The sequence below is a fragment of the Melanaphis sacchari genome, unplaced genomic scaffold (assembly GCF_002803265.2).
Source record: "Melanaphis sacchari strain LSU unplaced genomic scaffold, SCAv2.0 Contig116_pilon_pilon, whole genome shotgun sequence".
In the NCBI taxonomy this organism is placed as follows: Eukaryota; Metazoa; Arthropoda; class Insecta; order Hemiptera; family Aphididae; genus Melanaphis; species Melanaphis sacchari.
This window is the reverse complement of record NW_020270453.1, coordinates 1,000,008-1,025,475: the sequence shown is the minus strand read 5'-3', so window position 1 is coordinate 1,025,475 and position 25,468 is coordinate 1,000,008. Positions and strand designations below refer to the sequence as shown.

General features: G+C 24.2%; 3 protein-coding genes and 1 long non-coding RNA gene across 4 annotated transcripts; 3 read left to right on the top strand and 1 right to left on the bottom strand.

Annotated features, from left to right (window-relative positions):
• The first annotated feature begins 563 nt into the window (after nucleotides 1–563).
• Nucleotides 564–1,735, top strand: LOC112603943. The gene is made up of 3 exons (XR_003115191.1): nucleotides 564–651; nucleotides 770–892; nucleotides 1,571–1,735. It is a non-coding gene; the product is annotated as an uncharacterized LOC112603943 (long non-coding RNA).
• Nucleotides 1,736–5,861: 4,126 nt separating this feature from the next.
• LOC112603942 (suppressor of cytokine signaling 5-like) lies at nucleotides 5,862–7,790 on the top strand. Its single transcript, XM_025352769.1, has one exon. It carries the CDS (start codon nucleotides 6,264–6,266, stop codon nucleotides 7,716–7,718), a length of 1,455 nt encoding a protein of 484 aa, XP_025208554.1. The 5' UTR covers nucleotides 5,862–6,263; the 3' UTR covers nucleotides 7,719–7,790.
• Nucleotides 7,791–11,226: 3,436 nt separating this feature from the next.
• LOC112603984 (radial spoke head protein 4 homolog A-like) lies at nucleotides 11,227–16,021 on the top strand. Its single transcript, XM_025352827.1, has 10 exons — nucleotides 11,227–11,375; nucleotides 11,441–11,627; nucleotides 11,705–11,943; nucleotides 12,032–12,119; nucleotides 12,328–12,621; nucleotides 12,681–12,800; nucleotides 12,906–13,083; nucleotides 15,114–15,271; nucleotides 15,428–15,651; nucleotides 15,742–16,021. Exons 1-10 carry the CDS (start codon nucleotides 11,227–11,229, stop codon nucleotides 16,019–16,021), a joined length of 1,917 nt encoding a protein of 638 aa, XP_025208612.1.
• A 4,444-nt stretch (nucleotides 16,022–20,465) lies between these two features.
• On the bottom strand, nucleotides 20,466–25,456 carry LOC112603981 (cyclin-Y). Its single transcript, XM_025352825.1, has 6 exons — nucleotides 24,622–25,456; nucleotides 23,842–23,873; nucleotides 22,740–22,928; nucleotides 22,515–22,648; nucleotides 22,301–22,453; nucleotides 20,466–20,897 (listed from the first exon to the last, which is right to left on the bottom strand). Exons 1-6 carry the CDS (start codon nucleotides 24,866–24,868, stop codon nucleotides 20,606–20,608), a joined length of 1,047 nt encoding a protein of 348 aa, XP_025208610.1. The 5' UTR covers nucleotides 24,869–25,456; the 3' UTR covers nucleotides 20,466–20,605.
• Nucleotides 25,457–25,468: the final 12 nt, after the last annotated feature.

The following is a 25,468-nucleotide window of genomic DNA, read 5'->3' as shown; positions in this document are numbered from 1 at the left end:
ATCGAAATATGCGTTTAAATAGGTATGTGTTTATTTATAATTAAAAAAAGACGTACTTATATAAATTAAATTAAAAAAAATATATCTTATACATTTATATTAAAAAAGGCAAACCGTTAAATGGGATGTATTTGAATTTATTTATTTATACCATCCTCTCCATCATATTTAATAGAAAAAAAACCCATGTTTAAAATATTTTTTCTTAAATAGGATTTTTTTTTAATTTAATATAAATTATATTATGTCATTATTATTTAATAGTATTTCAAATAAAAACGAGATATTTTTGTAAATAACTTATTTACCATTTATTATTATTTATAATGTAGGCAACTCATATTACATCATATGTAAACACCATGAATTACGTAAAAAAAATATTATGACCCATAAATCATATCGTCGTTTATTATCAATGGTATTATTGACTATACCGTATGGCATATTATCGCATGTAGTATTAATTATTATTGTATTTGATATTATTTTTATTTTTTTTTAATTTTAAATATTTTAATGTTATTTCGAATTAAATTGAATATTTATTGACTAATAAAATTATTAATTTGAATTTGAACATTATTAATATGACGTACTGGAATAATAAGTTTATTGGCATATTCCAATTTACAGATCTAAATATATTCTGTAAGTATATTTAATATTTATGGCTGTGTTCGCTGCATTTTTTTTAAGCCATAAGTCTACTGTGTTTAATTTTAATTTAATGTATAGAACTTGCTAATTGCTATGCAATAATTTCTAGGTACATTATTGAAAATAATATAACAAGGAGAAAAAAAATCTATCAGAAAAAGATTGAAACTTGTACTACTACAACAAATAACAATTACATTCAAATCTCCATAACACCAATTAAGTAATATAGGTAGTGTTACATTTATTACAATATATTATTAGAAATTAGAAATCTAACATAAGAGAGAATAAGTATATTTTAATACATTAAAAACCTACTATGATGCATTCGTTTCATAAAAATATAGATTGGTTGAGAGGACTTGATAATTACCGACTTATTAAAATTGTACAGTATCTGCTTATAATGAAATTAAGAATTTATACATTTATTGTTTGTGTTTGAGGTTTTTTTATTATTACTTTAAATATAAGTAAAGTATCTAGTCTATATTATATAACATGAGATTAAAACACACGTATGTTTCATGTCGTATTGAAACACACTATATGTTAAAAATATAAATACTGTTGATTGGTTGCTATTTTATACTGATCTGCTTCTATGTAAACATTTATATTTTATACTATTTAATACTGCTATAATATTTATTAATCCATTGATAGTAAAAATGATTATTTTACAAAAAAATATATTTGTGTACTCTTAAAGTTATTTACTTTATCTTATTTAATATATATATATATATATATATATATATTTAGGTATTGATGAAAAATATTAATTTTTATTGAATAAATAAGCTAGATACCTCAAATATTTTAGTAATTAACCTTCAGTTGAATTGAATATTTTTTAACAATATTAATTTTTTTAGATGATTTTTTTCAATTTATTTATTTTCAGATATCTACGAGCATAACTAACTTTTGTATTAAGCAACCAGCAATAAAGATATTGACAACTAATCAAGATTTGTATTTTAGATTATTAAATGATTATCTATTTGTATTAAGAAAAAGTACAAAGAACATTGTTTGACATATAACTCAAATATATAAAGTTACTAGAATCAAGAATTATTTATAAGGTATAAAATTTTATAAATTATTTTATTGTCAAATTAACATTCACTTTAAAATAAAAAATTTAATTCTCTAACATAAAATTAGAGGACCAGAAAAAAAATTGTTTCTCTATCAGCTATTATTATTTATTTTACATTCAAAACCAGCATTACTGTACTAATTATTTTGCTTGAGTAATAAAATAATTTTTTTCTCATCAAAATCACCATAATATATTTTTTCTTGTGTATTGTTTTATTAGTATAACATAAAGGAAATAAAATTACAATATATATGTAAAAAATATTTTAATTATAATAACTAAAATACATTTTTTTAAAGTATTTTATTTTAAATATATCTGAATAATAATATAATCTTACAATAATTTCATTTCAAAATAAATAACAAGTTATAAATCATCAATCATCTATATTGTTATTTTTAAGAATTAATCTAATAAAGGATTATTAACTATTAATTGCAACATGTTTAAATGGTAGTTAGTTATAAAAAATAAATTTTTAATTAAGTTATAATTTTAATTTAGATGCTAAAATGCCTGTAAAATTTTTATTAGACTGTATAATATATGTTATAATTGGTGACAAATAAAAATAGATAATATATGTGTGTATTTAAAATCATCTCGTTTTATAACACAAATGGTAAAATTAGAATTTATAAAAAATTTTCATAATTTCATAATTGTTGGGCCAAATAATTGATGCATAGATAATCAACACCCTGCTGTATATAAAATCAAATATTCCAAGGTAGTTTATGTGTAAATATTAGGTAAAATAATGAAATACTTTCCCTTTGTTTGTGGTTAATTAATATCGTTAAAAAAACAATGATATAAGCTTTAAGTTATAACTATATTTTTTTTTTTTGAATTTCTTTTATTTAAATTAAATTTTAACAAAAATAATTGTATCTAAACTATTATTATTTACATAATGTAAATTACATTTATTTATTTGTGTTACTATTTGAGAAAACAAATGTTGTCTGTTGAGACCTTAACGATCATCATTGTGTTAATGTTGTCAATTTTTTTGTTTGATAACCTGATGCTAATTTTTAGAAATAAAAATGTTAAATCCAATAAAACCAGTGATAAAAGTTTTAAAAATACATTTATAGTAAAAAATGTTTAACAAAAAATACAGTCAACTATCCTGAATTACTAAAGATCACCTACCTATGTTACGGACCATGTAATATTTAGTTTATTTTAAAACATATATATTGTATGGTGTGGTGACACAAGTTCCGATTTGTTAACAAGACAAGACAATGTGAGGTTAGGACAGACAGTGTGAACATTGTATTATTTAATTTAACAATTTAGGTACCTATGATCACACGTCACACTCTTTTAAAAAAAATTGAAACTTTGAAAGTGTAAGGGTCGACAAGAATAATAATCAAAATGCAAAAGTTCTCGTGTCATCGGAAGTCACCACCGCCACAGTCACTTCTCTTTGTGAACTGACCATTTATAAAAGAAACCTGCAGATTCAGCAGACTGTTAGGATTATTCAAGACACTCAGAGGCAGGTCATAACACCACTTACGGTCTCGTTTCATCAATATTTTAGAGTCTGGCCGTAACATCGCTCAGCCAACACCTTTTGCTTACCTACATTTATTGTATTTTTGTATGAGTTGATTGTTTGAATTAAGATCTAAATAAAATGCTCAAACACCAAGTATTTTATTCCTACGTTGATATATGAATCGACGTTGAACAGAGACGCAACATCGACTCTTTCCAAAATTAACTCCATGATAATTGTCAATTGATAATAATAGTAATAGAACAGTATCTAATATCTATGTTTAAATATATTTTTATTTTTTTCGGGGATTTTTACAAACACTATCAATCATAAATCATAATTCAGTAAATATGTAAAATAGATATATAGCCACAATAATATCTATAGTATTATCTAATGACTAACGAGTGTGACTAATAAATAATAAATAAAATAAACTACTATTCGCCTACATTAAAATAGTATATGAGTAAATGATAGGTAGCATATAAGAATAAGTAAAAATAAGATAAAACAAAGTGCGTGGAATTTATTTTACCGGAAGGTAGCGTTTAAATACTACTTATCATTTTAACAAACAATCATGACATCATACTGGCATACAAGGCAAATAATATACTCGAATCATAGGACGTACCACGTACGTCAACAGTATTAAATTTCACTATGGCACTAAATTAATAATTATAATGACATTTGTTTTTTTTGTTTTATCATAATGTAAATACTTTTTTTTTATTCCTTATATTGCTGGTGTAGCCGTCTAGGATCTTATAAAAACGTTAGCTGCAGGCTGTATAATGCATATGCACTAATGCCATAATCAGTTTTTTAAAGAATCGTTCGTATAATAATAGACTTGATAAAATACCCTAAAAAACACTTTCGGCAGTTCGGCTAAAATTATAATAACAAATATTATTAATTATTATTACAAATTGTAATACAACACCATCAATAGGCAATATGTTTAATCCTTTAAAATAAATTCTACGCACTTTGTTTTATCTCATTTTTACTATTCTTATTAGTGACTAGTGCATCAAATATCTTTAGAAATTCGATTCCATAAAATTAATTAATATTGATGTTAATATTATAAATAATTAAGTAATCACCTAAAAATATAAAGTTATGTAAAAACTAGTAGTAAACACTTGACATATAAATGGTATAATTTTGTTATTAAATTTAAATATCTACAATTAATATAAAATAGAAGTAATGTTTTTATTCTGCCATTTAATGTTTATAATTTGCCAAGTACTGGACGAAGGGCTCTAAATTTAAATACATCCCTGATTATATTTTTATATATTATACATAATACAATATTTTTATTTATTATTTTATTTAATAACTAATAAGTAGGTAGTAAGCAGATACCTAACAATATTAAAAACAATGATAATGCGTCTAGTATTTTAAAGATTTCATTTACCTATACTTAATATTAATAAATAATATTAATTATTAATTGTAAGTTCATAAAAATAATCCTTAGGTACTATAAAAGTACTATTTTATTAATATAACAAAATTATTCTTAAATCACATTTTTTGCATTTGATCAAATGACACTACTTTTGAATTAAAAAAATAGCTAAATACCAATAAGTTTTTTTTTAAATATCAATGAAGCTTAATAATTTCGATGTCAATACATTAGCTAAGTAATGGCAATCAAAATATGAAACTATACAAAATATTTATTTAAAAATCAAACAACCTAAAATACAATAATTATATTAATAAAATTATTCATTTTTAAATTAAATTTAAATAAAATTAATTTTCCATATCACTAATTTAAAATTAACGAGTGCTTGTTAAAAATTAAATTTTTTATAAAAATAAGTAGTAAAACATTATTACTGTCAGAAAATTGTACATACATGATATAATCATATAACATACATAATCAATTTATTCTTAAGGTTTATTTAAAAATGTAAAACGGATAATTTAATAATTGTATATCAAAAAAATAACTTAAATTACGTATACATTTCTTATATAATAATATGTGACTATAACAGTAACTTTAAATTCGAGTTAAATTAATTACACAGATACTAATTTTATTATTAATATATACATAACATAGAAGCTAGTATACATATGGGTGATGAAAGTTGAAAAATATCCGCGGTAGGCATCATGATGCTTATAGTCAGTGTGCATAGTGCGTACTCAGCGGTAGAAGAAATCAAAATATTATGCACGAGCTATGGAGGTATAATAAAATAGCATGTTATTGACTATTGTATTAAAATTTAAATGTATGGAGGTAGACTAGACAATGATGCGATTTGGCAAACCGGTGGTACCAGATATGGACAAAAAAGACTGAAAACTGATTACAGAAACAGAACACGGTGAAAGTAACAACATGATGAGGCAAGAGCTTCACTAGCCAACACTACGAACTACGAGTAGCAAGGACGCGGGGATAGCACACAATACGACGCGCATGCGCGCACCTCACACCTACAACACTGAACTTAGTATGATAGTGGTGATACGCGCAGGCTCTAGAGAAACACAATAATAATAATAATAATAATGTATTTGATATAATATTATAGTCGTCTACTCGTTTATGGGATCGTCGACGTCGGTTATCACGGACGGAAGTTGTCGCGAATAGTAAAAAATAAAACGATCCAATCGTTAGTTGTCATTGTCTATTTGTCTCGAAATTACCGTAATAAATATCTTAACGCTTTTCGGTCTCGTCGCCATCGCCGCCGTCTGACGGACACCAGTGCACCACACGGGTGACCGATTTGGAACAGACGACCGCGACTTTGTCGTTGGGCGACGTGACGTCTGCTACCCGGGGACATTTTTATTTCGGTAGTTCTCCGTTCGCGTTTGACGGCCGCCGTTCGTTTCCTTTTTTTCTCTTTGGAAATCGATCGATCCGTTTCTGATAAATGACGTGTTCGGATTGACGTAAAAATGGGACAAAAAGTGAGCAGCCTGGGCGACGTGTTCCCTTGGAAGAATTCCGACTCGTCAAAAAACAATGATGGGTTGACGGCAGGTGCTAGAAACGGCTCGCACTCGTCTATCCTACCCGCAGCCTCCGTTCCCGTCTGTGCGGTGCACGGCGTACCAGTCACAGGAGATCAACAAAATTTGGAAAACATATACGTGTCCAACAATGACGCTCCGTCCTCGTCTAGTAGTGATCAGAACGTGAACGATGGCGAAACATTAGCAACGGTTTCCGATGTAGAGACGGTGACATCCAAGAATACTCAGCCGTCATCATCAAAAAGCACAGCTGGCTCCAAGAAACTCAACCACTGGGTGTTGCGTTTCAACTGCTCTCGTCCAAAGGCAAAGAATGTAAAGTACTACAATCCTCCTGAGTTTTTACCCAAGCCAAACGAAGCCAAGTGCGATACATGCGTGTGCACAAGTTATAATCGTACGGAAGAAAATCATCATATGGATACTGGTGAGGTATCTGATCCTTCTCCTTCACCACTCAAAGATGATTTGGACGAGATTGATTTAGACGATATTGATTTGGACGAGGCAGAGAAGAGCTTGCGAGACTTTGGAAGTGCTTTTAATGCTTTTAATGCATTTGAAAATCGCAGTGAATTGGTATTGCCTTCATTCGATGACGGATTTATAGATCTAGCAGAACTGACTAGACGTGAATTTTTGAACGATGACGTTGAGGACAGAGCTTACAAAGAGCGTGCTAAAGAAATCCAAGAGGGTATAGAACCACCACCAGGATTTAGGCCTGGGTTACACATACAATTGGTAGAATTTAGTTTGCCTAAAATGACTATAGACAATTTAACCTCATTATTCCAAAGAGCTGCAATTACAGCTTTAACTGCACCACATGATATGGATGATACCCAACGAATACATACATCCATTGACTATATTCACTACTTAGTTCCTGATCTACTTCAAATCACAAATTGCTCATTTTATTGGGGCAAAATGGACAGATATGAGGCAGAAAAATTGCTTGAAAATAAACCTGAAGGCACCTTTTTACTTAGAGATTCAGCTCAAGAAGAATATTTGTTTTCTGTAAGCTTCAGGAAATATGGTCGATCTTTACATGCACGAATTGAACAGTGGAATCATCTCTTTAGTTTCGATTCAAGAGATCCTGGTGTTTTTGCATCATCTACAGTTTGCGGGCTAATAGAGCATTACAAAGATCCTACTTGCTGTATGTTTTTTGAACCAATGCTGACTATACCATTACATCGAAATTTCACATTTTCTTTGCAACACACATGCCGTGCAGCAATTTGCAGTCAAATTACATATGATGATGTCAATCAATTAAAACTTCCAAAATTATTGAAGTCGTACTTAAAAGAGTATCATTATAAGCAACGTGTAAGGGTACGCATATTTGATTCAGAAAATTAATCTCTTTTTTTTTTAACTCATTTAGTTATAATTATATTTTATTTCAATATCTCTAGTTATAAAAATAGTTCTAACATTATTATTTTTAATGCTAGATAAAATGTTAATTGTTACTCATTTAAATAAAAAAAAAATTAGTACCAATATAAATTACATTACTTATTTCCGTACCTACCTGGAAAAATGTACTTGTACATTAATACCTGTTTAAATTAATTATTTAGCCCTGCAATATTATTAAATTTTAAGTTATATTTCAAATTTTTGTTGACTTCTTTTAAATTTTAAAAATTTATTATTAAAATTTGACGTATCTTTATCCAAATACCTTAATTGGTTAACTAAAATCTTTTATACTTCATGTAAACTAATAACTCAATATTATATATTTTTAAATGACTTTATAATACCTATTAATAAATTATTACATATTTATTTTTGTTATTTTCATACTTTAGTTTTGATGATAACAAAAATTTACCCATATTAAAATAATTTTTATTTATCCATAATAAGCTTAAAATATAATTGAAATTTTAAATTAAAAAAATTAATGAATTAAAAATGTGTAGGCATAGTCCTGAAATATAATATATATATATATAAAAAACAAGTTTATGTATATATAAAATTTTAATATGACATAACATTTTGTGTTATGTATTAATTATTTTTTAAGAAAATTTATGGTTTTAAGTTTTTATTAAGTAATTGACTTAATATATCGGCATTATCAATGTTTTAATATTTTTAATATTAATAGTGTTAAAATGTTTATTAATTTTTTTTTAAATTTTTTACAAAATTATCGTTAAATTTGAATATTTGGTTAAATATTTATCTTGCACTTATGAAATATTAAAAGTATATATATATATATAAGTGTAAGCAAATGTTTTCATGTTTTCATAATATTTTTTGAAACTAATTTCTAAAACAATTATCTAAGCATTTAATAGGCTAATATTGTTAATCATATTTACTATTATTATAATTTATAATAATGTTATTATTAGTATTAATATTTTATACACATAAAATTTATCAATCTTAATGTTTAATGAATAAATACCTATTTATTATTCAAACAAAATATTTAGAGTATTTGTGTAGATGTAGTATGAAATTTGTCACTATAAATAAATGATAATTTTTGTGATATAATTTGTACATAAATGTCATACTTTATTAATATTGTTTAAAATATTTTTGAATCTTGCCAGTTAATAATATTTTCATCTACCTAATAAAATATATCTATAATGCATTTTGAAATATTTTATCAATGTATTATATTTTATTGATCTTATTCAAAATGTGTTACCTATATCTATAAATTAATTGTTCAATGTTCAAACAAATATAATAATGTTTAAAAATGTATATGAAGTTTTGTTTATTTATTTAAAAATATAGCAATATATCTGAGATGTAGCAATTAGAGAAAACATTTTTATAGAGGTTGTATAGTAGCGTAGTAAATCACTATCTAGATTTAACTTATTTACGCTATGATATTCCATTGATTAAAGGTAATATTTAAATATATATTTATATATTACATTAATAATTACAATATAAATACAAAATGGAAAAATAGATTAATCTCTCTGCTGTACATGATCATTTTAATGGATAAATGTGATACATTTTAAACTATTATGAAGAAAAAATTTCAAGCAAAGAAGAAACCCTATATTACTAAGTATATATCATATATTTTTTATGAAATTAATATTTTGATTATGTCATTATGTATAATAAAATATAATAAAATAGTTAATAATTTCAATTCTTTATAAAAATTTTAAATTACAATAAAATAACTAAAATCATTCATCCAGTGGCTTAGTTATGATTTTCTTCTGTGGATAATATATAATTTATTGGATAAACATAAAGTAAGGGCTTATACAGTTATAATCATGCTCTTATAACCCTATATTGTATATTATATCCGTGATTATTACACAATATGGGAAATTTAATAATGTTATACCAAGTGTAAGACAACGCATTAAACATTAAAAAAAAAAGTTCTGGAGAGGATCTATTTCCATAATCCCCCCCCCCCCCCCCATAACTATATCACTGTGTTAATCTTTGTTTAAATATTTGATGTTGTTAAAATTTGAAATTAAAACATCTATAAAAAAATTTGTTTTTACATATTTACTATTATATTTCTGGATTTCAAAAAAATCTACTCGTAAGTTACCTTAAACTACAATTTTAAAGCTTTAGCTATAAAACTTGAATATTTTGTACATTTTTAAACACAATAATAATTTGCAAATTTTCATGAGTTTGACAAATATTTTCAACATTTGAATTCAAACATTTTACTCTTAAAACACAATTGTGGAATCACACTCATTTTTATTTTTATTCTTTTAATTCCACTTGTATAAACTTATTAACCTCGTAATAAATTTTTAAGGTTTTTATCTGACCAACAATTTTATATCAAATCGAAATATAGCTCAAAAAAACAGTCATGTATAAAAAACAGAAATAATTTAAGTATTTAGAAAAAATATCAAGTATCTATAGTTTTTTATTTTTTTATTAAAACAAAATAATAAAATTGATTTTATCAAAAATGGGTTTTGCGTATAATTTACTCAATTATTTTGAAAAGTATTGAGACTTGGGACATTCTTTTTTTTTAATTCTCTAAAGAGCAACCATAAACTATCTTCCAGACTAAATATTTTAATAAAATATTAAAGAATTTTTTCAATATGTAATGACTGATGATAATTAATTGTAGTCAGATCTGAGTGGTCAAGCATTTTAGTATAAATATTAAAAGGAATATTTCTTAATTTATTTCAGAGGTAGAGAGACTGAAAGTCTTATTGTGTTTTCTTACTATCAAGCCAAATGTTAGTTTTAACTAATAATGATAAGAGTAATATTTTTCATTTTTAATAAATCCAAACAGCTTTTGTAAAAAAAAAAAATTACCAGTGAAACATAATTTAAATTTATAATGTTATTTGAGATAGTTAAACTATATATTATTCTATGATCAACTTATAGATGAAACAAAATCTCTATATTATGATTTTTTTGTCCTGTAATCTAAATAATAAACATAATTATATTATTATCTCTTATTATGTGTACACCGCACAGCATACTCAATCTTAAAGTATTAAAAGTATAGATATAATAAATTAATAAAACATAAAAAAAAATATCAATTTTTTTAAATTACTTTTGGTCTATCTCTAATATTTATGTAACTAATTATTTTGTTGTAATAATATAGCAGTTTATTTAATAAAGAAAACAAATATTAAATTCTGTTTTTACTTAAAATATATAGGCTATACAATCTAAATAACATAAGTTGTTTATGTTTTTGCATGAATTATAACGTTATGTAAATTTTTAAATAGCTAGGTACCTTGACAACAAAACTAATATTTTTTTTTTGTAGATCCTGTAAATTATATTATTTTTTCATTTTAGATTCAATTTAAAACAAATAACAGAAAAAATGTTAAATAATTTAGGAAAAATAAATAATAGAAGTAAAAAAACCAATAGAAAAACTATAAATATGAAAAGCAACAATTCAATGTTAAAATCAGTATCCAGTGAGCTATTGTCTTACATGATTAATAAAGAAAACTGTGGCTTTAGTTTGTAAAATAATTATTAATAATAACAAGTTATTATTGTATCATTGATGATACATAATTGTTGTACAGGTACACGCATATTCAAATGTTATTAGATATGCTTATATTCCAAAATCCCATACAGCCAATAACATATTTTGAATACTACAGTGAAAATATTAAGATGTTATATCAGAAATCACAACCTGATCCTGATTTGAAATTTTTTAATTACATTGACATTGATATTTATAACAAAATAATAGAAATATATAAAGTATTATTTAATTTATTTTAATATTAACTTCTATGAAAAATAAAATGTTAAAATTTTGAATGAATGATGCATTTTAGGATACCATATTTAATGTTAAAGAATATAAAACGAGTAGTATATCCAATGGGTATGAAGTCGAAGCAGAATATGATGATACTCAATACAATGAAGAAGTAAATGAGATTAATGTACAAGATTTATCAAAAATCAACTATGTGTTTAATAAGGCTGGGTGTGGCATAACAAATGACGAAGCTCACCTTATTGGGATAACTATGGACCAAATGTCACAACTCGAAAAATTTAAAAGTATTAGGTATCAACAAACATTTTGATAATACTGGTGCAATGGTGCCTATTTTTGATTTGAAAATTTAAATTAATGGGTATATTCATGGTTACAGATATTGGGGTAAGATAATAGGCTTAAAACGTAACTATTACATTTTGGAATGTGATTGGAAAAATAAAGAATTGGAATATAAACTGAAAGTAAGCATTATAAGTATATTGGTTATTCTATAATTTTTGATTTTCATAGATCCAATTATATTAATATTTTATTTAAAATTTTAAATACTTTTAGAATCTTCTATACTCAATAAAAACTTATCTGCAATTTGATAATTTATTGAATAATTATCAAACGATTTCAATCATTTATAATATTATAAACCATATTGTTTTCTGTCACCTACAGCTCTTAAATATAGTTTTTAACACTAATAAACATAAAGTATTAAACGATTATGATAATGAAAACGAAAACGAAAATCAAGAAGAAGTAGAATTAGAAAAATATATTTTATCTGAAGAAGAAAATGGTTTATTTTCCAAAACTACATTATCTGCTCCTACTAGCAAACATATTAATGATGAATCAGAGTTTTTATTTGATTCTATGAAATCAGAAGTATGTTCTTTTCTACCCATAGAACTCGATAATGATGATTATTTATCCCATGAAATATTCGGTTTCGGAGCTAATAAAAAGGTTCATAAGATTTTTTTCCTACTTTTCTAATAATATAAATTATAATAGTCATTATTTAGTCATACTTTGTAACAAATCAATTAAACGATCCATGGATCGAACTGCCACTTCTCAAGCCTCATCATATTATTCAATCGCGGAACATCAAACGGTACTTTACAGGAAATTTGGAATCGCCTGTAAGAATAACAACGACTACATTGTTTTTCATAAATTTTTAATAATTAACCCGTTAGAAAATATTTGGTAGGCATTTGCTAATAAAATATCTTATACCTAAACAGATTGAATCTTATCCATCATTCCAAGGTTTGGAAAAACATTATCTCAGAGCTCAAATTGCAAGAATAACAGCTGCAACTCAAATATCACCTCGTGATTATTTTATACTCAATTACAATTCAAACGTATATAAATGGAGGAAATTAAACACTTTCCAATCGAAAGTAATGTCACACAAATGTAAGTATTTTTCAAATTGTCCACATATTTCACTTTCTTGATTTGAAATCAGAATGTTACCATTTAAAATTTATTTTTTTATAATTTATTTATTACTTACTATTGCTATTTATTTGTAAAGTTATGTATTGTTCGAAATAATACTCATCATTTTAGATTCTCTTTAGGGATAAATGTATTGATTTTATAATGATGTACCCATGTGTTTTTTCTTGTTTGTGTATTCACAATTTATAAAAGAAAACAATACTTTTATTTTCAACTTTAATACCAGTTTTTGATAAAATCGATTCATATTTTGCTGTAATTTATACAAAAACGAATAACCGTAAATATTAGAAATTTTCACCAGACGTTTGTATTAGCATATTTCATTCTTTTTGAACTAGGTATGTAAAAACATTTGATTTTTCGAATTTTTTAAAGTTTTTCTAAAATATTATTGATTAATGTTTGCTTAATCAAAAACCTTGAAAATTTAATATAAAGTTCTACATACGTTATGATGTTATATATATATAAGTTATTCTATACAAGATTGATATTAAATATAGATATTTAAAAATACATAAAAACAATTTTTTTGATAAGCATTTCAAGTTTAAACTTTGATAATAACAAATTGGTAAATTATTTATAATTTAAAATTAATAAAATATTCAATTTTTATTTTTTTGTAAAATTAAGACAAGGTTTCTCATAAATAATTCATACTGGAGCTAAAGCATACATAAGTAATAAGTATACAATATTTCTGTGTAGACATTTTGAGTTCAAATTTAAACGAAATTACCTAGATATCTAAATAAATACAAGTTTTATTTTGTTGTAATTTATTAACATTTTTCGTACCTAGTAATTTTAAACATTTTTATTTATTAAATTATTATTATATTTTATTTTATTACAAATGACAATTATATTTTCACTTACCTAATTTAAATTTATTTTATTCTATTACCTATTTAGATCACGGACCTATTCATACTATAATAAAATAGGTATTGACTCAAAAGTTAATACTTTACAATAATATAATAAATGCAATGTTCTCAATAAAAATAAATTCAATTTACTATATTACTTTTAGCAAAATAAATTACTGTAATAGCAATTTAATAAAATATCATTAAAATGATATTTAGTTAATAGGCTGGTAAACTTTTTCTACTCGGGACCTCAGAATTGATTTTTGTATGTAGATAATGATATATCGTATAGTGACTTATTTAATGACCAGTTAAATTACACTTACTGCGGAGTACCTACCTATAGTTACCCATACTTTTCCTTTTTTTTTAATTACTTACCTAAATAGTTCATTTTAGTGTTTTATAAATAATTATTCTTGTATAGGTAATGTATTATTATTTTTAACATTATTTATGATTGATAGTATTTACATCAAGCATCTATTATAACATAAGTATATATACTATATATGTATACAACAGGAATGTCATTATCGTCATTATTATGAACAATAATTAATATTTACCTACTACTACGGTAGGATTTTACGTCTTTAACAATAAGTGAATATGGTGTTATCCAATGCAATGTTGCATTGGTGCCTCCGAATTAATAGATTTAAATATCTAAGTAGGTACATTAAATGAGACGGTGAGATTAAAGAAAGCACTGTTGGCAAGGAATAAAAATATAAACTTACTGCAATTACTTGTGATCAATGTTTTTAGGTATTTTATAGTATATAGCTTTAAAATAGTGAACATTAAACAATTTATCTATTTCACAATGTACTTACTACCTATATACTTAAACACTTGTAGTAAATACTTATTAATTACTTAGTTGGTAGTTCTCCATTCCATCGTTATAATTGGATATTTTATTTATTTTAATTTTCATTGTTGCTTATAAAAGCTATAAATATCATAAATTCATATTATCACGTCTATATTATGTCATATTATTGTACTACGTTAAAAATAAATAAAATATAATGACTTTAATCGTTTTTTACTTTTCTGAACATTAAACAATATACGCTTAAATTACATTTCTAGGGGTCCACGAGTACGTAGTGAATGCAGATTACAATCCTTTATCGATATACGATTTACTTGAACCGAGCAACTGGGTACATCACACTCCCTTGATTTCCGAAAAAGGAGTGACTAAGGCGTGGAGCAATATCATAGAATCCGAAGGAGACTTACAACAAGTAATTTTTATCGACCGTTCAATCGATATAATCAATAATTTGTAAAATATATATTCAGGTGTACTTAATATAGATATCATGACATATCTATTAAAGTACCATATAGACGTGTAATGATAAATATAGGTAATAATTTAAAAAAATTACATTACTCAGAACTCGGAGAAGATTGAATATGATTGCAAGGTTAAAATAAATTTAGAAAACGAAAAAGGAGATGGTAACCATCTAGATATATTTGGAAATCTTTCAAACGACGCTTATGTAGGTGAAATGCCGCCATGGAAATTCGAATTGACCAATAGGTTTGATCACACAATCACTTATGTGACCATCCGGTCCAATCTTTGGCCTGGGGCACATGCAGTTGCACGTGAAAAGTGCCTATACTATACTTCTTATAATAATATAGTCAATTACATTTTGGTTTTTATATAAATATATTATTTTTGATATTTTTCTACGTATAGTCTTTTGGATTACACATATCACGGTTGGGGCCTCAAATGGAACGACTTTAGTTTCACGGTCCAGCCGTTGAGTGGATATCAGCAGTCTGATTCTTATAGAGACGATTTCGGTATGACTACTGAGATTAAAGACCCGACTCGCGAGGACGAACTGTTATATTTCGAAATAGTTGAAAAAAGGAGGAAAGATCAAACTCGTATGAAAATTGGCGTTCTGAAACCGTTTTCTACAGCAGACGAAGACGAAGAAAGAATTCTCAATCAACACGATTACGACTGATGCCGGTAACGCGTGTTGTAGCTATTTTCGTATCAGTATTTTTATATTATATTATCCAAGAACAATATTATATAATATATAGTATCTATCTAGTAAGTAGTTATCCACCACCATTTATAGTTATGCTATTATATATATTGTTTGCTTAATAATTATATTCCTACATGGTTATATGCAACCCTTTAGGTACTTATAATATTGGAATTTGGAATTGCGTTTATTTGATTTATCATGTCATAGCATAATTTATATGTTAAACATAAGGTTAGTTATAACCTATAGTACCTACTTTGGTTGGATTGAAAATAAAGTTTTACTTAAACTTAAAAATCAAAACTTACCAATAAGTTTCTGAGAAAAAAACCTACACTTATCATTCAAAAAATCTGTATTATATAATCTATAATAAAATTAAAGTAAATAGTTATGTTATATTTTTAATGCTATGTTAAAAAAGCTTGTTTTTTCAACAAAATATGTGATATTTAAATAATTTTTAACTTTGGCTACCTACTAAAAAAGACACAGTATAATTCCGTAAATATTTTAATAATTGGCCAAACATCGATTTAACACAATTAAAGTTACTCATTTATAATAGTTCTAAATACGTCATATTCAACCGAAAATTATCGAAATTAAATAATTTCTGAATAATATTTGAAATAGATAAATTAATGAATAGTACCTACCTACGTACAGAAGATTAGATAAAAGTCAAACAAATATCAATATAAAACTAACTAAATAATAAATTACTGATAATAATTAATCGTGTTCGTGGATTAAGATAATTAACAAGAATGACAAATATTATATTTATTTAATGATTAAAATATTGTCAACTGTTGATGGAACAAATATGTATTTACATAGTTACATAGAAAGTATTAATTTTATATTAATTGGGATGGTTATAAATAATTTTAAAAAAAATAAAAAATTAACTGTGATTTGTAAAAAAATTAAACATATTCTTATTATATATACAGTGTTATAGTTAATATATTATATATGTTGGCAGATAATATTCCATAGGCCTAACTAGAATTAAAATATTGGTGATAGCTTAATTATATAATGTTCTCTACATTTATGCTATTAAACGATATAATTTTTTGTTTATAACATTTATAACATTTATTTATATTCTAGAATAAAAAAATAAATAAATAATGAATAGGTACATTAGAATGTCAATAAAAATAAAAGTGATTTAAACACATTTTGTGAATCTATTTTGTAAATTATTTAATTATTAATATAGGTAACATAATCTACCTTAAAATGGTTAATAAACGTTTGAAATTTTTAATAGCATTAGCCAATAACCATATCAAGAATATATTTTTTAAACTAAATAAATTTAAATTAGTAGTAATAGTGTCAATAATAGGAAACTTAACAGTGCGGATCTGAAATATTTTTTCTTCATAAATTAGTGATTTTTTTATAATTGTTTATATTGAATGCTGATAAGAATGTCTGTGTTAACTTTTATGCCTTAATACTCCAAAAACTACTTTATAAATTTTAATATAAGTTAATGGAAAAACCTAGGAAACCTATATTTTTTACTCAACATACTAATGCAAATAAGTATGATTTATTATGTTGTTATATTTTGTTAAAATAGTATTGTGTTATTAGAAATACTGTTAAAATCGATATCGCTGAAAACATAAAAAAATAATAATAAACAAATTATAATGTTGATAAATTAACTTATTTAAAAAAAAAAAGAAAAAAATACAATAATTTGTAAAAGAAAAAAATAATAAATTTAAGTTAACTTGTTTTTTGATATTTTGTGTACCTAATAGTAATAATATATAAATCAAAAAAGTAAGTTATAAATTTATATACTATTGTAACTCATAATGTTGTATAATACTTAATTGTTAATTTATCTCATTTTAATTTAATATCATGTTTATAATTTGTAGTTACTACAAAAAAATAATAAAGACATTTTTCACAGTATTTAAATCTCAATCCTGACAAAGTTCAGTGTTATATAAATAGCAAAAAAAAAAAAAATTATAAACAAATATGTATTTATAAATTATTTTAAATTTATATTCTAACAAATAATTTTTGTAAATATATTAATCTTATCAATAATTTTATGGGCTTTTCAATTTTCTTTTAGAATATTTATCATCATTTTTCATTTAAATAGAATTTTTCTTTTACAATTTTACTGAGTAACTGTCACTCAACATTTTATATAATTTACCATTTATATTTATGTTATTTATCATAAAACATTAGCTGTTTCCATGAAAAATTTTAATACTAAAATATATTCAATTTAACTATTAGAGGAGGTAAAATATAATTAGAAATATAAAAAAAAGATTGACTTGAGTATAAAATAATAATCTATTAAGATAATTTGTGTACAATGTACATATTTGTTAAATATAAATGAAATAGTGTAAATAAATCCTCATCGTTAAATATTTAATGTAAATAGCTAAAAAGCTATAATCAATATTATTTATGTCATATTTTAGATTGGCTTACTATAGATTGTTTTTTTTTTATTGCAACAAATATTAATTTGGACTTAATTTAAATAAATAAGAACATTTTAATCTTAAGAAAATTTAATGTTAATCAAACAAAAAAATTAATAAATAATTAAAATAATCATAAAATTATTTGTATTTATATAACATATTTCACTACAAACAAATGATTATTATGATGAAAAATAACTTAACAATTAAAACAAAAAATATTTTTTTGTAAAAAAAAAAAAATATTACTATTTTAATTTACATTAAGTGAATAAAATGTTAGTATTGCATAGCATTAAATAAGATTAATAATAATAAAGTAAATGTATTAAATTCTGAGTTTTTCCAATAATATATATATATATAGATTTGACTGATTTGGGTAGTATAATTAATTAAAAATATTTCAAATTTTAATCTCTAAGTTTCATAATGATAACTGTCTCATAAAGCTTTCTACTAACCCAGAAAAACACATTTATAGATCACTTTTTAAAATTTCATCACAACAATTACACCTTAAAACTATAGCAAGTACTAATTACTGGTAAGTTTTAGTATCAATTATTTGTATTAGTGGGTAGATTTCAGTAAAAATATATTTTTTAGCTAATTTTTAAGATATATTTAATTAATTTAGAGTTTTATCAATACAACTGGTTGTAAAATGTAGTACACATTTTATTTTCAGAATCACTATTTTGTCATAATTATCTTGTTGTTTTCTATTGTAAAAATATTAAGTTTTTAAACAATCATCTTGATTTATTTATAGTATATAAATGTTATAATCGTATAATTACAAATATCCAATTATGTTTTTATTTTATTTTTTGACAGTTGTACTACTTTTTGCTATAGGTTAATTTATTAAAAAAAAAAATAAGTACATCAAAATAAATTCAAATGTTTTAAATTTTTGTCATTACTTTTATTAACCATTGCATTATAAATAAAACACAACTAATTATATTTTACAGAAGAAAATAAAATAATAAATATTATAATTATAGGTATGTTTCATGATATTGTAACTAACAATAAATAAAACAATAATGTATAGTTAAAAAAATAACTATAAATATTTAAAGGAATGTATAATAAATTTAAATTATTGTAATTAATGCATTTGGTACAAACAATGTCTAAAGAAATTATTTGAAAAATTAATAATTGTCATTTGTTGATAGTTATCAATTTATAGTTATTTTACACAAAGTATTATTATTAAAAAAATATCTCTGAAAATAAAATAATAATACATTACAATATTATATGTAATTAAAATGATCATATAAAAATGAGCATGGTAAATATCTATTAACAAATGCAAATGCTGTCTGAAGTCCAATTTAAATTGAAAAAATGTAAAAGTAGAAAAATACATTAAGTCATTTACACATTATAAATATATATTTTGACTACTTATCAGTTACCTGACACATTTATTATGCAAATCAAAATTGTAATCCTTACAAATAAAATAAATAATATGAAATATATTATGATTAAGGTGCATAAATTAACTAAGCAAATAATATATGGTGAGTAATAAAATAATTTTTCCCAATACAGAATATTCCAGTGTTTATTAATAATTTTAAAAGTTAATGAAATGAAAGACAATACAAAAACTTTATTATAATTTTTAATAAACACTTGAAATAATTAACTTAAGCTTATGTTATGGCATGTAATTAAGTAATGAAATGCTATTCAATTTTATTATTTAATTACTTTTAATCTAATATGGTACGTTTTTGACTAAATTCAATATTGTTTGGTAATTTTGATTATTTAATATTATAATTTAGTATAGAAGAAATACTAAATAATAAATTTAATAATAGTTTTAATTTTTAGTTATATGCTAACAAATAAAAATATATTTATATGATCAAAAAAAAAAGTCAATAAAAATACTAGATTTAAAATAAATGGAGAAAGTAAAAGTCTTATAACTATAGTAACTTAAAACATTAATCCTAAAAAGTAAAAACAATCACAATATTGGTGACGTTACATTCGTTAAATAAATGCAAAAATATTTAGTTTATTTTTAAGATAATATAGCAACACTTTTACGAGCAATTGTTGTACTGCTTACATTATCTAGACTAGACCATTTTTTTAAACCATTTTTTAAAAATTCTGAGGTTATCTTATCTTCAAATACTCTAGACATTGCTTCTAGTTTTTTTGCTCGTTCTTTACTTAATGGTTCTGCAGGGAATGTCAATTCATTGTCTTCAGCCAATGAGCGTAAATCAAAATAATATTTTGCATAAACACTGGATGGAACATTAATATTAAATTGAAGCATCTCAAGAAATTGACGTTCCAATTCATTCCTAAACAAAATTAACATTTATTAAAATACAATTTTTGATTATTGAAAAACAGTTTTTGATAAATTCGATAATATAAAGATCACAAAAAAAAAAAAAAAAAAAAATTAAGTAGTTGCCACCTATTCCAGGCAAAACGAGCAAAGGTTTTTGGTCAGAAGATGCTCATATTTGTTGTCTGTTTTTTTTGCAATATAGCAAATCTACACACAGCAGTTTACATTTAGTTTTGAGTGAATTAATTGATCTATTATGAATCATAATAGTAAAAACTTTTTCTAAATTCAAGTAAAGATTTTTTTTTGAGTTCTGTGTATACGTAATAGTGTAGTATAAAAATGCTCATAACTTGCTTAAAAACAAAATTATCATAACAACTTACATACAAACATATACCTGTATAGAAGGTTTTTAACATGAAGTTTTATATTGGTTTACTATAATATTAAAGTTAATAAACCAAAATGTTAACTTGTAAATTTGGTATGTTACATACTTGTTATACAAAGACAACAAAATAAGTATAGTGATAATGTTTGATTTAATTCTATGTATCCTATGTAAATTGGGACTATTCAGTAGATAAATTAAATGAAACTGCTGTATTTTAGAACACTCATTAAACTTTTCATTTTTTTTTATTCTAACTCCTACATTCTCTATCAATGTTTCATTAAATTATTTTCCAGTAGCTCATAATACAAAAGACCTATACATTTTAAATTAAGAGGACGTGGCACCAGCATATGTCATCTCCATCTTATACACATCTGATATGGTAAATTGTCGTTCACCAGTTTCAATAGTGTGCTTTTAGTTTTCATATTAGAGTGAATTGACTTATTATCAAAATTTTAGCTAAGAACATTAGGTGTGTTCTCTCATTCGTTTTTTACGATATTTTAATTTTTAAGTGAGTTATAAGCATTTTTAAGTGTTTACATTTTTCATACTTATAATTCACTTAAAAATTAAATTATCATAAAAAACCAACGAGAGAACACAGATAATGCTCTCAACTAAAAGCTTAATAATAGGTCAATTTACTCTATTATAAAAACTGAAAACACACTATTGAAACTGGTAAACAAAAATTTACTATATCGTTCATGTGTAAGATGGAGACAATACATGTGGATGTGACGTCCTCTTAAAGTTTATAAATTGAATATATTGACTTATAATATATATTTCATTAAAATATTGAAAAATTCAATGTAACAATACAATGTTTTTGTCAATCTATAGCTTTATCATTAAAATTAAGACCAATATTGATCCTTTATAAAATTTAATAAGTTAATTAATTATATCACTTATAATAAGTATATATAATTACCTCAGTTCATTTAGAAAAATATGTTTTAGAACACAAAATTTAAAATATTAATATAAATTTTACATACATATCTTCTACTGTTATATCTTTAAGAATTTGACAATAATCTACATTCCATACAGCTTGATCATCCCAAACTTTTGATGCCAACAAAATTGCCCCAAGAACAATTCTCTTCCAATTGGCAGGTGTTATGTCAACTTCTGCATAAGTTAATAACCTATAATTTTTTTTTTTTTTAATAAATGAATACAATTATATAATAAAAATATAAACTTTACCTTTCTAAATAAACTAATGTTATAATAGCACATTCAGCAGTTAGTTGTGCAGCATTAAATAATGTTCGGACAAATTTATATATGTGACGATGTTCTGGACTATGAACATCATAATTATCAGGTACTATATCTCTCTAATTATTCAAATGAAATATTTAAAATAACATAGTTAGAAGTTATTAAAAAGTAACATAACAATATTATGAATTATGAGTTAACACTTACAGTTAAGGGATGTAATTTTTCATCAAAAATTTCAATTTGTCTTTCAGAAGTTCTATTTTTTATATGATAGTAAATTGCAAGAGCTACACATTTTACTGTGTTTTTTAGATTTGGTTGAGATACTGTACTATCATCTAAATATATAGTAGAACATGAACTACTTTTCTTTAGAGATCTAAAGTCTACAATCTGTAAAATGTTTAAAACAGTAAAAAAAAAGTATTAAGTTATTATAATAATTATAATGTTACAAATAACATTTTTTAAAGATGTATTCAAAAATTAATAAAAATTTAAAAAAAAAAAAATTATTTTTTTCGTCTTTATATTTTATAGTATCCCTATTAGATATTATACATTTAGGCCAATGCTACACTCTTGGAACTTGTTCTTCGGAATAACTTTTAGCTCTCAGCAATACATTTTTAATCTTATTTATGCTCACAAAATAACAATTCTTTGAAGTTCTTTATATTTTGGGGAACAGAATAGTGCATTATGAGTTATTTTCACAAGGTTAAATACTTGCAAATTCAACATTATTTATGTGAAGCAATCTTTAAAAAACGCTTGAATTTGTGGCAAAATAAATCACGATAAAGCACTAACTTACAATTCATTACTTGTTTTTGAATTTTTAACAAAAAAACATCAAATTAATGTTACCTTAGCTTCCACTTAGCCTTCATGTTTGCCTGATAGCCCGGTGTAACTTTTTTTTATTTTCAAAAATAAAAATTACCTTACTATAGTTAAGCACAGACAAAATTAAAAACACATCACTGAGAGAATTAAAGGTAAAAGATCAACTTAAAAAAGTGTGGCAAAAATGCGTTGATATATTTAATGGAGCTTCATTGAAGAGGATAACATTGATATGGATAAATAAATAATTTTTTTCTTCAAAAATTCAAAAATTCCTGTTATTTTTGAACATACCTTGTATAGTATAACTCATTAATTTTAATAATATAGAAGTAATTAAAAACTAATTTTTAGTAGGCAAAAGTTTATCTATCAAAAAAATTTAATATTTAAAATAAATATTATAATTTGTACTTTACAATTGCATATTAATATAAAATAATATAAGTAAACAAACCTGAGACTGACTTTGTTTTCTTGTTAAACCATCTGGAAAAAAATTGTTAGTGTTATAATAGGTCCTAATAAATAAGATACTTATTGAAAAAAATGTATTTACTCATTAGTGAGTAAAGTCATTAATATTTAAAATAATCAATTTAATAATTTACTATGAAATATAAAACTATGAATTTACATCGTAAAAAATTAGGAAGAGATAAATTACATTTATTAAGATTTTAAAGAATATTAGGTACCAATGTTTAATGAGGTTTTTATTTATGTTATTATAAATTGTCTATCATCAGATACCTAAAAGGATTTTGTTATCAAAATTTATTTGTATAAATTGCAGTTATCAATTCACTTCAACGTCCACTGTTATTAAATTATAAAAATCAAAAAAAATAATTGTTAAGTAACTAGGACTGTATTTGCTTATTATTTTTTTTAAATAATCTAATGTGTTTTACTAGATAAGTTAATAATATTTAATAGGTTTATAAGAATAATTTTGTTTAAAATATTAAGGCAAGTTCAAACTCAAAACTAAAAATAAATGTTTGTTTTTTTATAATAAACTTATTTAAAAAATTAATTTTTAAAAATGGCTTAGATATTTGTAAAAAAAAAGGGGCAGTCAATGTTACTTATAAATAACATAATAAAAATATAATATTAAATTAAATAACAAATTAATATTTTAAATTTAGTTTGGATAAACTTTTATTACAATAACATCCAAATAAAACTTATTAATAATTAACAATAAGTAATTAAGTAAAATCAATCTTACTTTCAACTTTTGATCTCTCCAAAAATATTGTTGCTACTTTTGGATGAACAGATGGGTCAGTGTTCCAGTCGTCATGCTCGCGTTCACTAATGTGCTGTAAGTTTCCAACACTCTCCTCACCATCTTGCGCGAATTCATTAATAGCACCGTTGGCATCCTTGCGCCTAGATAGAGGGCTGCTGTATGAGCAACAACTAGTCCAATTGCCCATGATTTTTAATAAGTAGATGCTTTCGTCAATAAACATGAAGGTTACACGAACAGGTTTAATGTAATAGTGTAGGTAACAGAGTTTTAAGTTATAGCATTTTTAACATTTTTTTTTTATACACACATGTGTAAAATGTATGAACCATATTATATAATAATTATCGTGGAACGTCTACAATCTTAGCTAACAGTGTCAGGGCGAGTGTCGGTACTCGGTACGACGGTACTCGGCAGGTATCTCTTGATTAACCGTCGATCGGCTTAAGTTTGTAGCAGCAGCAGCGACAGCGTCGACGGTGGAGAAGAGACGGGGCTGCGGTGCTGGCGTGCGTACGTAAAGTGCAAATGTTATATTATTATTATCAGACGGAGGTGAATAATCAACAAACACCCGCCGGTCGGTGACGACATGTTGTCACTTGTCAGATAATAATAATCGTTATATACTACGAACTTGCGCACACCATTTCAGACGGATTATAATTAGGCAAGGACCACGACTGCAAGGTGGACAGATAAAAACAATATTTATATTACTATTTATGATATTATTATTCTATTAACATTATATTCGGCGTTTAATTACGCGAGATCATCGCCACACAAACATACGATAATCGACTTAGCGACCAATCGA